The following is an 11330-nucleotide window of genomic DNA, read 5'->3' as shown; positions in this document are numbered from 1 at the left end:
CCACACGCTGAGACCTCACCACAACAACAGCAACACGGAGCGGCGGTAGAACTGTCGCCAGACGGAAGTGGACCGCATGCAGGGAACCACACCCAACCAGCCGAGCTGGAGTGCCTGCACTCCTCAGGAAGGGTGCCAACAGGGCGCCCCAGCACGTACAGGGCTGGACGTGAGTGCCTAGGGACCACTTTTCTGCCCCAGTACCCCGCGGTGTGCGTTCCTCGACTAAATGACGTCACACCGGCCGTCCATTGAGCAGGTTTCCCAGGGGAGTAGATTTATGATGTGGACACCCCGGGAGATCGCTGAGCCGCCATTGGACGCGAAACCGGGGCCGGGCCTTCACCAGGCGACGAGCTTCATGATGAAGATAGAGAGCGAGTCACAGTGAGGCGCCGGAGCTAGTAAGGGCTGTTCAAACATAAATACTGTTCACAGCTCAAACCCTCCAGATCTCGACACAGGGAACCACTTCGCCGCCAGGGGAGAGGAGGGATACTGGAACTTCCGGCTCCCCCCGGCAGACACTGTTTACGCCATCCAGAAAGGAAGCGTCACCAACGTCGGAGTTGCATGACACGGCCCCTCAGCCGAATATGAATATCAGATTTATTCTGTCATAACTAGAATGCATGCTACAAACTACAACGACGCCAAACCGCGTCTGCACTGCCAACGTGTGTAAAATTCGAGCCGTCGCGAGCCCCAGCGCCCGCCCGAGAGCGGCGGGCGCGGACGCGCGTCTCACGGCCGCCGTTTCTCCGGCGCGTCATCCCACCGCGTTCGCCGGCAGACCACATCCGGCGTGGGGCCGGCTCCGTCTCCGACCAGACGTCCAACACGGAGCGATCGTCGCGCACCAAGCGGTCGACGCGCGAAGCTCCGCCGGTGCAGTACCGCGGCCGGCCGCCGCCCGACTCGGAGAGCACGTCCGGCTCGTCGGAGAGCTCACAGGGCACCAAGGTGCCCACCCACGCCGGACCAGGGTGAGCGGGGCGATGCAGGCGACGAGCAGGTGTCACAGCGTCGCGGGGGTCACACGCGTACTGGTCGACTCGAGGGGCATCGCAGTGTAAGTGCTGTGCCAGCATCGAGACAGTGCTATGTAACTCATTTGCATCGCATTTTACGTAACGCATTCTACGCCTAGTTGGTTAGGTGATTTAAGACGGCGTATTTTAAGATTGTGAATTGTGGGGTATAGCCTGGCTCGATACGTCTAGGAGGGACAATGGAATCCGAAATTCGTGACACCATCTTTTAATTCCACGGCGCAAACCTCAGACAATGCCAATTCGTGATGCATGCGACATTGACATATTATCTCGTACTAGCGCTGTGCCGTTGTCCCTTTAATCGTGCGCAAACCGTGCTTTAGTATCGGTCCACCCCCCCCCCAACCCCCAACCCCCCGAAACGTTGTAGTGGTGTTGCTCAACCTGCCAGATCCCGTTCCACGGCATGACGCGGCTCCTCGATTAAAACATCGTGCTCTCCTCCAATGTCACGTCATCCACGAGCGACCCTTGGGAAACTCAGTCGGGCATTGCTCCGTCCACAAGACCCCATGCCGTGCTGCAGTGTTGCTAAATCGTGATATCCTGTGTCGTGACTCGTGATTCAGGATAGTTCCGTTCGTGGCAGCTTGTACCCCTTCGGAGTGTTGCCCAATCAGTGGTACCCCTGACTCGTGTGTCAGGACCGTTTCGTCTGTGGCGGTTTCGTGCCATGTTGGAAGTTCGCTCGGTCCGTGAGGTCCCAGTGTTGTCCCAGGTCCCAGGTCCCGCGGGCCGTCCCGTGCATGACAGTACCACGCCGGGTTGCAGAGGACCCGCCCTGCACCTTGTGCCGGTGTCGGGCGGCGGCCCGCCGACCATCCGTTCGGCGCAGTCCGTGCCGCTGCTGTTGCCGGGCCCGGCCGGCCCGCTCACCTGGGACGGCGAGCCGTGCCCCGTGCACCACCACCCGCCGCCGCCGCTTGGCGCTGCCCGGCCCGGGCGGGCCGCTCTCGCTGCCGCCGCCGCCGCACGCCGGCCTGGCCCCCCGCGCGCCGCCAGCCTCTACGACCTGCGCGTGGGAACGCCGCACTCGCTGTACGGCCCGCCGCCCGACGCGTACCCGCCGGGCGTGATGACCGTCGACCGCAAGGGCGCGCTGCTGGGGCCACCACCGCCACCGGCCTCGTCACTCGGCCGCGCCCTGCTGCCACCCGGCCTGCTGCCGCCGCTGATGCGCCCTCGGCCAATTGTGCGAGCCGAGAACGGCGCGCCGCGGGAGCTGCCCGTGCGAGATCCGCGCAAGCCGTCGCTCGTGCCGCCGCCGCCCGAGCAGAAGCAGCCCGTCGGCTGCGGCGGCCTCAAGAAGGTGCTGGTCATCTCGCTGGCCGTCGTCGTGCTTGGCGTGATCCTCGCCGTGGCGTTGATCTTCATCATAAACTGATCCGGCGGACCGGTGGCGCCACCGGCGGCGGGCCGGTGAACCGCTGGGACCGGCGCCAGGCGTCTCAGACACGGCCCGGCAGCTCGTGCCCTCCAGCTCCCCTCCCTGTGGCGGACCACTGGACGCAACCACGGCATCTCAGATATTACGGATATCGACGTCATGGCAGTATCCCTCGATGCTAGCCGTGGGTCGGCGTGGTCATTGTGATGTTCCACTCTCGAGGTCTACGAGTCGACCCAGGCTCGTTTTCTCCGCAGCGTCTTCCCGTCGGATAATTTCAGGTCTCATAAAGCCGTCCGTTTATCAGGGGATGACTGCTCCCTATCTCGTGTCTGTCTGGCTGCGCGGTGCCAGTGGTGTTCCTGTTTTGTCCATAGACGTCCCAATGTCTTGTGCGCATTGGTTGCGTGGCAACCCATATAACCCAGTGTCAACCAAGGTCAGCCAAGACTTTGTCGTCAGACGGCGATGTTGGGTCTTGCTCAGTTCGCATTGTACAGGCAAACTGACCTCTGTCTACAGTTATGTATGAACGACATCAAACGACGTAGGATAGGCGCTACGATGTGTATATGAACGGATTGCCAGCGTCTGCGGTACTTCGTAACCGTACGTGGTGGCGCTTGCATTCGGGTGTATTAAAGTTCTAGTGCTCATTTTGTAGCTGGATGAATATGGTCTCCGTTGTTTGTCATTTAGAATACATCGCGAAACCCCGACCGCACGGTTTTCGGGCTGTTCCGTCAAGTCAAGACCATCACGGGCGTTTGCATCGAACCTCAGTGAAGAAGCCGCGCTAATATTCAGAGCATACCAAAACATGGCTGACTCGCAATCACATTCCTCGCAGAAACGTAGTGTAAAGTATCTAAACTGCCTCCTTACTGCCGAGAATTGAGCAGAACAGAACATACCAGGTTTGATCAAATTTCGTGGTACAGATGTTTTGGGTCGTAACCGACTAACGCAAGTTTTTGTGCTTATATCGCTAGTCTTATGCTCTGGTTAGCTAACTGACATGTAACAGCAAGGTTAAAAGGGCATGCCCGGCAAGAAATGTTCTGTCGGATGCGTAAAAAGTTCCACTGTGCTCTTATAACTCGTTAGGTGTATTTTGCCCGAAGTTTGCTCTTAACGATGCAGTAGTCCTGCAACTCTGGGGTTTCGGGTAGCACTACGGGCGAGCACGTGTTACTAGTCAGCATAATCCTGACAGTCTTTTGAATCATGGTCATGCCGCTATACCAATTCTCAAAACTGGCACCATTTCGGCCACTACTTATTTGCTAGGGCTGCAAAAATGTTGTTATGGCCGCCATTTTATAGCCTTTTATGAACGTCAAATCCAAACCTTTTGAATGGATGAATTTATGGTATCAGAGCACACGCTAAGCATTGCTTGTTTCGTAAGCCTACTTTGCGATCACGTAATTCCAGGTCAAGGTCAGAATTTGGCGGAGCCAGTCTTACATGCCGTAATGCTCGGCACGATCCATCCTGCCCTCTGACGTCACCTGAGCTTAAGTGAGTCTCCACCAATGGCTGCAGGCCATATCTGTCAAGGGCAAATAGCGAGCGCCTAAAACGACTCGCACCCATCCCACCTCAGGTAGGTGGATTGGAAGGCAAACATTCTAACTAACTGAGTTATCTATAACATATCGAACATAGTAACCAACTATGCTATCGAAACGGACTAGCGTGGCCTAGCATAACGGACAACAATGATATGGAAAATAAAAAGCGTTGGATGTACTTGGTCCCTTTAGGTAAACGGCACAAACTTTTGCTTCGCTTGTTAATGATTCGTTGACCTGTCCGATGAAAACGACTTTGTAATACCTTGTGCTGCTTGTCACTTATCTCATAATTGTCCTCGTAATTGCCCAATCCCCCTCAAACTTCACAGGGCATGGCACGCCGTTATAAGGTGCCAGGACTTTTTGAAGCCCACAACAGCCGGTGATCCAAACACCACAAAGGCCGAGGCACATCAGCTGGTTGTGCCACTGGCGACAGATAGGCACATTTTGTGAAATGTGTGGAAAAATTTTGCATTGGTATGGAATACCAGCTCAGTTCTGATGTGCCACGGAATCATCACGCGTATAAAACATGTTGATTACGCCACATTAAAACCAACATAAGTGAAGTACACTATCTTGGCACATATTCTGAACAAATATCTACAGCAAGCGGTCAAGGGCATTACGTCATCTCATGACATTTTTCAATGTCCAACAAGACACATCCAGAACCGCGACAAGAACACCCACCGCACGGGAGCATCCTCCCCTGGGAGCGGGAGGATCTTCACTGGGAGCCGGAGTGACCTCTCCCGGGAGCTGGAGCATCCGCCCCCAGGAGCCGGGGTATCCTCCCCCAGGAGCGGGAGCATCCTCCCCGGGAGCTCGAGCATCCGCCCCCAGGAGCGGGGAGCACCTCTCCCAGGAACCGGAGCAATCCTCCCCGGAAACCGGAGGATTCGTCCCCAGAAGCCAGAGCATCCTCCCCGGGAGCCGGATCACCCTCCCCCGGGAGCCGGAGCAGCCGGTGTGGTAACCGCATCACAGTCATCCGGCACCGCCCTGGTGCTCCGCCCGACTGACGAGGACGGCTGGGGGCGCCGGCGGCGCGCGGCGCTTGATCACAGGTGGCAGCACCAGCGCGACGAGGCAGGCGGCCGCCCGAGCAGCCCGTCATCGCGTACAGCACGGGCTCAAGCGACCCGGTACGACGGCGCACGGCGGCGGCGCCAGGCTGCGCCGCCAGGTTACTCAGGCCGGCCACCAGGTTCGCTAGCGTCAGTGAGGAGGCGAGCCGCTCCACGCCCAGCGTGTCCGCGCACACGACCGGCAGCGCCACGAAGTAGGAGCCGAGCGAGCCGTACATGAGCACGGTGACGGCGAACAGGCCGGACCAGTCGTGCGCGTGCGGCAGGGCGGCGGCGGCCAGAGCGGCGGCGCCGCACACCAGCGCCATGCTGAAGGGGCGCGGCCAGCCCGGCCGGTCCAGCAGCAGGCCGGTGGCCAGCCGGGCGGCGCAGTCGAGTGGCGCCGCCAGCGCCGCCGCTGAGGCCGACTCGGCGCGCGACACGCCCCGGCTGCTGGCAACGTCGGGACGAGCAGCGTGGCCTGCGGCAGCTGCACGTTGTAGAGCAGCACGCAGGCGGCGATCCAGAGGAAGCGCGGCTCGGCGAACAGTCGCAGGTCGAGGTAGCGCAGCGGCCGCCGCCACCAGCGCTGCCCCGCGCCCAACGTCCGCCGCCGCCTCCGCCTCGGCCGGCACGGGCCAGGCTCAGCTGGCTCAGCATCAGACTGGAGCGGCTGATGGCGGGGCTGAGCAGCGCCGGCGCGGCAGCAGGCGCGCTCAGCAAGCGCGGTAGCAGCAGGCGGGCCCAGCGCCAGTCCAGCAGCAGCGGTCGGCGGGCGGCCCGCGTGGGCGCTGCGCGCAGTACCAGCCGCCGCTGCAGCTCCAGCGGTCGGTACAAGCGTCCGCCGCGGCGATCATGTTGAGCTGCGCCGCGGCCAGCAGCCGGTATGTCCAGGCGAGCCCGTACTCGGCGAGCAGCGCCTCGACCAGCGGCGGGCAGGCAGGCGCCGCCGGCCGCCGCGCCCATCATCACCACGCCGTTCGCCAGGCCGCGGCGCCGTCGAAAGTAGCCGGCCACGGCCAGCAGCGAGGGCGTATTGGTGAGGCCGACGCCGGCGCCAGCCACCAGGCCGTGCGTCAGGCACAACAGCCGCGGCGACGTTGACAGGCTGCTCAGAGGAGGTAGCCGAGCGCGCACATCGACGCACCGACGGTTCGCCACCGGGCGCGACCCGAAGCGCGCGCAAAGAGCGCCGCTCAGCGGCGACACGAGGAACGACACGGCCAGGAAGACGGCGCCCACCTCCATCACGTCCGCCTCAGCCCGGCCGTGCTGCTCGGCCAGCGTGAGGAACATGAGACCCATCGCCTTGTGCAGGCCGCTGAGGAAGGTGAACACGACGACGGCCGCCAGCACCACCACCCAGCTGTACCACGAGTCGAGCACGGGGTCCTCGTCCGCGTCCTCCTCGTCGGCACGCAGCTTGTCGGCCCGCCGGCCCGGACGGCATGCACGGCATTGCGCCGACGTCGCGGCTGAGGCCGGCGGCGGCGCTTGTGACGACGACGCCCCGCGCGGCGCCCGGCTGCAGCGTCGCCCGGTCCGGGCGGGCTCACACGCGCGCGTCGACGCGCGGTGGCGGGCGCGGGGACGGCGCGAGTGCGGGGACGGCGTAGGCCGGGGCGGCGTGGGCCGGGGCGACGCTCGTGGTCTAGCACCCGTGGACGCGTCGGCAGCTCCCCGCTCCCCGCCGCCGGTCACTGCGGCGCCGTCCGCGACGCTCCCGCAGCCGCGGCCCGACGCTGACTGGGCGGGCCAGCGCCGGCGACGCCCGCCGCGCTCCGACCGGCACGCGCAGCTCCGAGTGACCGCGAACGGTGGCGACCGGAGACCGGCGGCGCCCGCGGCTCGAACTCGATGACCGTCCTCCCGAATGGCATGCCAGACACGCGAGATCTGTCGACCAGCGCCGAAACGGGACCCGGCCGCCGCAGCAATGTCCCGTAACTGTGCTTGTGGCGTGCGCGCGGCGGTAAGTGCGCGCAAACAGGAAGTGCGGTTACGGTAAATTCGAAATACGCGTCTCATCGTCATCACGTCCATAGCAGGACTCCGGTCCCGACGTAAGTCATGCATGCCACAAACCTGATCACAAAGCGGTACGTTAAAGCTTGCGGTACGATGTGTCATGCGGTGGGTCATGCCCATGTTTGTAACAACCGCTAAATAACGTAACATGCCCTGATGGTCTAACACAGCCAAGCGCATGGGCATTCTCAGAGCGGCTCTGTCAAGTCTGACAATGACTGCACATGCTCGCTCTATACCCATGATCAGATTAGCGGATGATTAGCGGATAATTCATCATCATTACGGAGATCCGTCGGACGGAAAAACTCAATATTTGTCAGCTCAGACAGACTGTTTTTCCCGAGCATGGCGTAGTGCAGTTGATCTTACGACCTGCCTGCCGATCTGCCTTGCTGTACATGCAGGCTTAGTCTTCCATGTAAATTTGGTGCACATCAACGCAAACCAGGCTGTCATGAACACCACACATTCGTAGACTTAAACCAAACCCGTACGCCACAAGGTATCGTATTACTTACAGGCCCATACGGTACTAACATCTTCAAAATGCAATAAAATGCGTGCCACACCGCATAGAAACTATGACATACGCTACAAAATGCTCGGCATTTGCCCAGAAGCCACCTAACGTACGCGTTTCTCAAGTAAGAATGTTTGCTAGGTGGAATGTGTTTCAATATCAGACATAACCGCAGTATTCACGAGACGCCCAGGCCTGACAGGCGTCGGCCGCAAGACAAATCAAAACAATTACAAGTACGGTGGAATAAAACTGGAAGAAACACTAGACTTAACAAGGGGATAGAAAAACTACGCACCTGAGTAAGTTTAGACTTGGGAGACAAGGCCGCTTGCTCGTGACGCTTTATATCACACCTAGTGTCTCCATGTCCGCTTAAATCTTTTTAACTATCCAGGCATACAAGAAAGTTGCAATGGATCAACCACCGATAATCGTCTACAAGTATTACAAAATAACTCGCGTGCTAGAAACCAAAACATCTGGCCAGCTTCAGGCTTCTTTTAGAGAAGACAAGGGCGTTCTGGGCATTCTTTTACTGAAGACTCAAAGAATGTTCTGTGTGGCTGGACGGGAACAGACGGCAAAGCACTTCGATTGCCGCCCAGCAGTACAAAGCATTCAACAGAAGCGTGGCATCAGCGGACGCGCGAAGGACGTACTTTTTACCCGGATATACAGCTGGCGTATTTGCGCACGAGTTCGACGCGTGGTAAGAAAAAAAAACACCCGCGGTAACAGGTCATACCGTCAATTGTTCGGATGCATGCGGCGAGATATGGCGCGTTTCACCCTTCCCACAGCCCGTCCAGCCTCATCGACTTCTGACCTGGCTCACCAGGTTCATGCAAGCCAGGCCTCTCCCAGCGTCACCCTCGCGAGGCGGATGCCCGTGGCCCTGAACCCCTGAACCAAGCCGTGTGCCGTGTTTAGCCGAGCTCCGAACCCATCCGTGCGGAGTGTTTGGAGCGCTTGCACGTGCCGGCATTTGTGCCGCTTCATGCGAACTAGGACGTGCAGTCTTTGCCATCGCCTGCGGCCAAGCCCCGATAAATGACGTCATCGCTTGGGACAGGGCAACAACAACCGAGACCGCAGTCCGACAAAGCACATCCCGAGCCATCACATCCATCGCCACAAACCCATTTGCCGTCAGCTGTGTCATGACCATCACTGGAGTCGGCATTGCCGGCGACGGGCCAAGCTCACCGCGACAATGTGACCTGAGCTGCGACGGGGCCGCCCGCCAAATCATTTCCCTGCGAAATGAGCGATTGTTTAACATGCGGGCCGTCTTGCCAGCTGGCAGGCCGGTCGCACCCCGTGCCACGGGAAGCGAGGTTTCTGGGTAGGGTCGGACCCCAAAGTGGCCGCCAAACAACCGGCACGAGTTCGCGGTAGCGGTGTCCTGGGTTGACGCAATAACAAGCCCGATGCTTCGGCGGCACGTGACATGTGTGTGTCCAGTATGCACGGATGTCTGTGTAGTGGATAAGCCTTTGGTGCGAGTAAATCGTATCCCTCGCACCGTCGCAAAACGAATGAAATTTGTCCAGGAGCTCGCCCAGGGTATCTCCTGGCGGGTCGAGTTGGCACAGTTGATCGCGTGCTTCGCTCGACCACAAAGCTTGACCCCGACCCATGCCTGGGAACGGTTACGATCGATCGAGGCTCAGCCGAATCCTCTCCCCAGCCCAGGCGATTCCCGCGGCCCGGCATGGTTCCCGGGAGCCCGGCCGACCGGAGCTCAGTCAGGAGACCCCTCCCGCTCTTCCCGTGCGTGGTGCGGGGCGCGAGATTCAAATGACCTGCGCCGTGGTCAACGGCTCAGCAGTCGCCCACATCTCTGTTGCCGCTCGGCGGAACCGAAGAGGCCATCTGGACAGCTTCTGGCCATCAGCGCAGTGAGGTCGACAGTGACCGGCTGCCGTTAAAGCTGCCCATTTCGTGCCCGGCGAGTGCTTGTCACAGACGCCGCGCCGTTGAAGTACGAACGCTGTATGCTGGTAACACCGTCGTTCGTGCGCATACGCGGCTCCCGCACGCACGCGTTATGTAACGACGACGAGGCCGGCGCACAAGTGCTCTGAGTTCAGGACTTGGGTGAGTGATCCCCGTAAAAGCGTCGACTGGTAACTGCCGGAAACACGCCGGCGAGGTCCCTACAAAGGCCTGGAGAGCACATTCACCGACGCTTGGGAGGGTGTGTGAATGAGTGCGTAGTAGGAATGGCCATCGCATGCACTTAAGGCATCGGAGAACGCGTTGCGCAACGGGGCTAAAGCGGACGTGCCAGCACTCACGACGAAAAACCTTGACATGGCTATTCAGACATGGCAGATCATGAACTCTATCTCAGCTTCATCTTGCAGAGACGATCAATTGTGAGGCATGATGTTTTTATCGCATCATGCTCTCGCAATGGCGGCTGGGTGAATCATCTCAAGATGTCGACTTGCGCGTCTTTTTACGTCTGGCCCACCTGATTTTAGCATGCAAGTTGGCTGGATACACAACGTAAGCCTAGGCGCCCACGTCTAGTCATGTCTCACAGGCGGCCATTCATGCAGGTCACTATGCCATCAGGCTATCATTAATGCAAATTCCAAGCGCTTTGTACCACTAGCCACAAAATTATTCGGACTAATAAGTTCCTCAACACTTCTACAGCAGGTGAAAATTGTGACTGTGGAAGGCATGTTTTCAGACCAATCCCAGGAAGAGAGGCGTAAATGCTCTCAGTTTTGCAATGTGTCGTTTACTGCATCTCGCCGCAGTCACGTGCATGATCTCGAGCGTGCCCACCATATTTCCAGCACCGCCTTAAGCCCTGCCATATTGGAGGCCAAGTACCACCATGAGGTCGGCCGTAAAAAAGCGTTACTCACGGAGTGGGAAGGGTGATGATGGGCGTAATCGAAGCGTGACAAGGAACGCGGTGGGCGGCGTACCATCACATTCAGACTTGGTTGCAAATCACGCTAAAATTTTGACAAACATTAACAAATATAACATCTAATTCTAACAACAAAAACACAAAAATCGGCACCGTCGGCTATATAACAATGTCAGCATAACGTTTTTTGGCACCTTCACCTCCATTAGCAGCCAAACATATTTACCTTTTCTGAACGTTATGCTTAAGGCAAGGTAACCAGGGGAGAAGGATCACCCAACGTAACCAGTGCGTAACCGGGAAAGCGGTTTGCCGAAAAGACCACAAAAAACGCATTAAGTAATTTCCGGACGGCACTTGCCTTCCATCGAGCACCGTAGTGCAGCCAAACATTCCAAAAATTACAAACGCGTGAATAGTAAGTGCGAAGCAAAACTAAAACCACATGCTATGTTGTATGAAACCGGACCAGTTCCTGCGGACCTAACCGGCGCGACTTTATCGTTCGCCACCCCCCCTTGCACAGTGATTCCAAACAGGGCTTCAATCCCTTCAATCCACCACTTCGACGAAGACAAACAAATGCAGCTTTGCGTATAAATTTAATAACAAAAAAACCACACATAAACATGACCCGCACCTCAAGCCGTATTTGGTAAGCTGGTGGTCCGAGAGATCAAAGCTGGTCCCCGGTGGTTCGTCGCTAAAAGTCACACGTCACAACAGCCCGCGTATCACTCCTCCGCAGTGGCCTTCTTCACGCCTTCCTTTTGCCGTTTGCTCTTCTT

At 58.6% G+C, this 11330-nt stretch overlaps 2 protein-coding genes across 3 annotated transcripts in view; one reads left to right on the top strand and one right to left on the bottom strand.

Annotated features, from left to right (window-relative positions):
- LOC119092190 (uncharacterized) overlaps nucleotides 1-2439 on the top strand; it is a 4532-nt gene extending 2093 nt beyond the window's left edge. Inside the window, exons 2-4 of the mRNA XM_037215166.1 lie at nucleotides 794-986; nucleotides 1827-1953; nucleotides 2335-2439. Coding sequence (XP_037071061.1) covers nucleotides 794-986; nucleotides 1827-1953; nucleotides 2335-2439 — 425 coding nt within the window. The remainder of the gene's footprint in view (nucleotides 1-793; nucleotides 987-1826; nucleotides 1954-2334) is intronic.
- An 8742-nt stretch (nucleotides 2440-11181) lies between these two features.
- Nucleotides 11182-11330, bottom strand: part of LOC119092079 (putative serine--tRNA ligase, cytoplasmic) — a 10210-nt gene continuing 10061 nt past the window's right edge. For both annotated transcript variants that reach the window (XM_037215052.1, XM_037215053.1), the window contains exon 10: nucleotides 11182-11330. This exon is cut by the window's right edge and continues 56 nt beyond it. In XM_037215052.1, coding sequence (XP_037070947.1) covers nucleotides 11277-11330 — 54 coding nt within the window. In that variant the 3' untranslated portion in view covers nucleotides 11182-11276.

The sequence above is a fragment of the Pollicipes pollicipes genome, unplaced genomic scaffold, assembly GCF_011947565.3.
Source record: "Pollicipes pollicipes isolate AB1234 unplaced genomic scaffold, Ppol_2.1 Scaffold_3447;HRSCAF=4054_pilon_pilon_pilon, whole genome shotgun sequence".
In the NCBI taxonomy this organism is placed as follows: Eukaryota; Metazoa; Arthropoda; class Thecostraca; order Pollicipedomorpha; family Pollicipedidae; genus Pollicipes; species Pollicipes pollicipes.
Note: the sequence above shows the minus strand (reverse complement) of the source record. Positions and strands in the feature narration are given on the sequence as shown.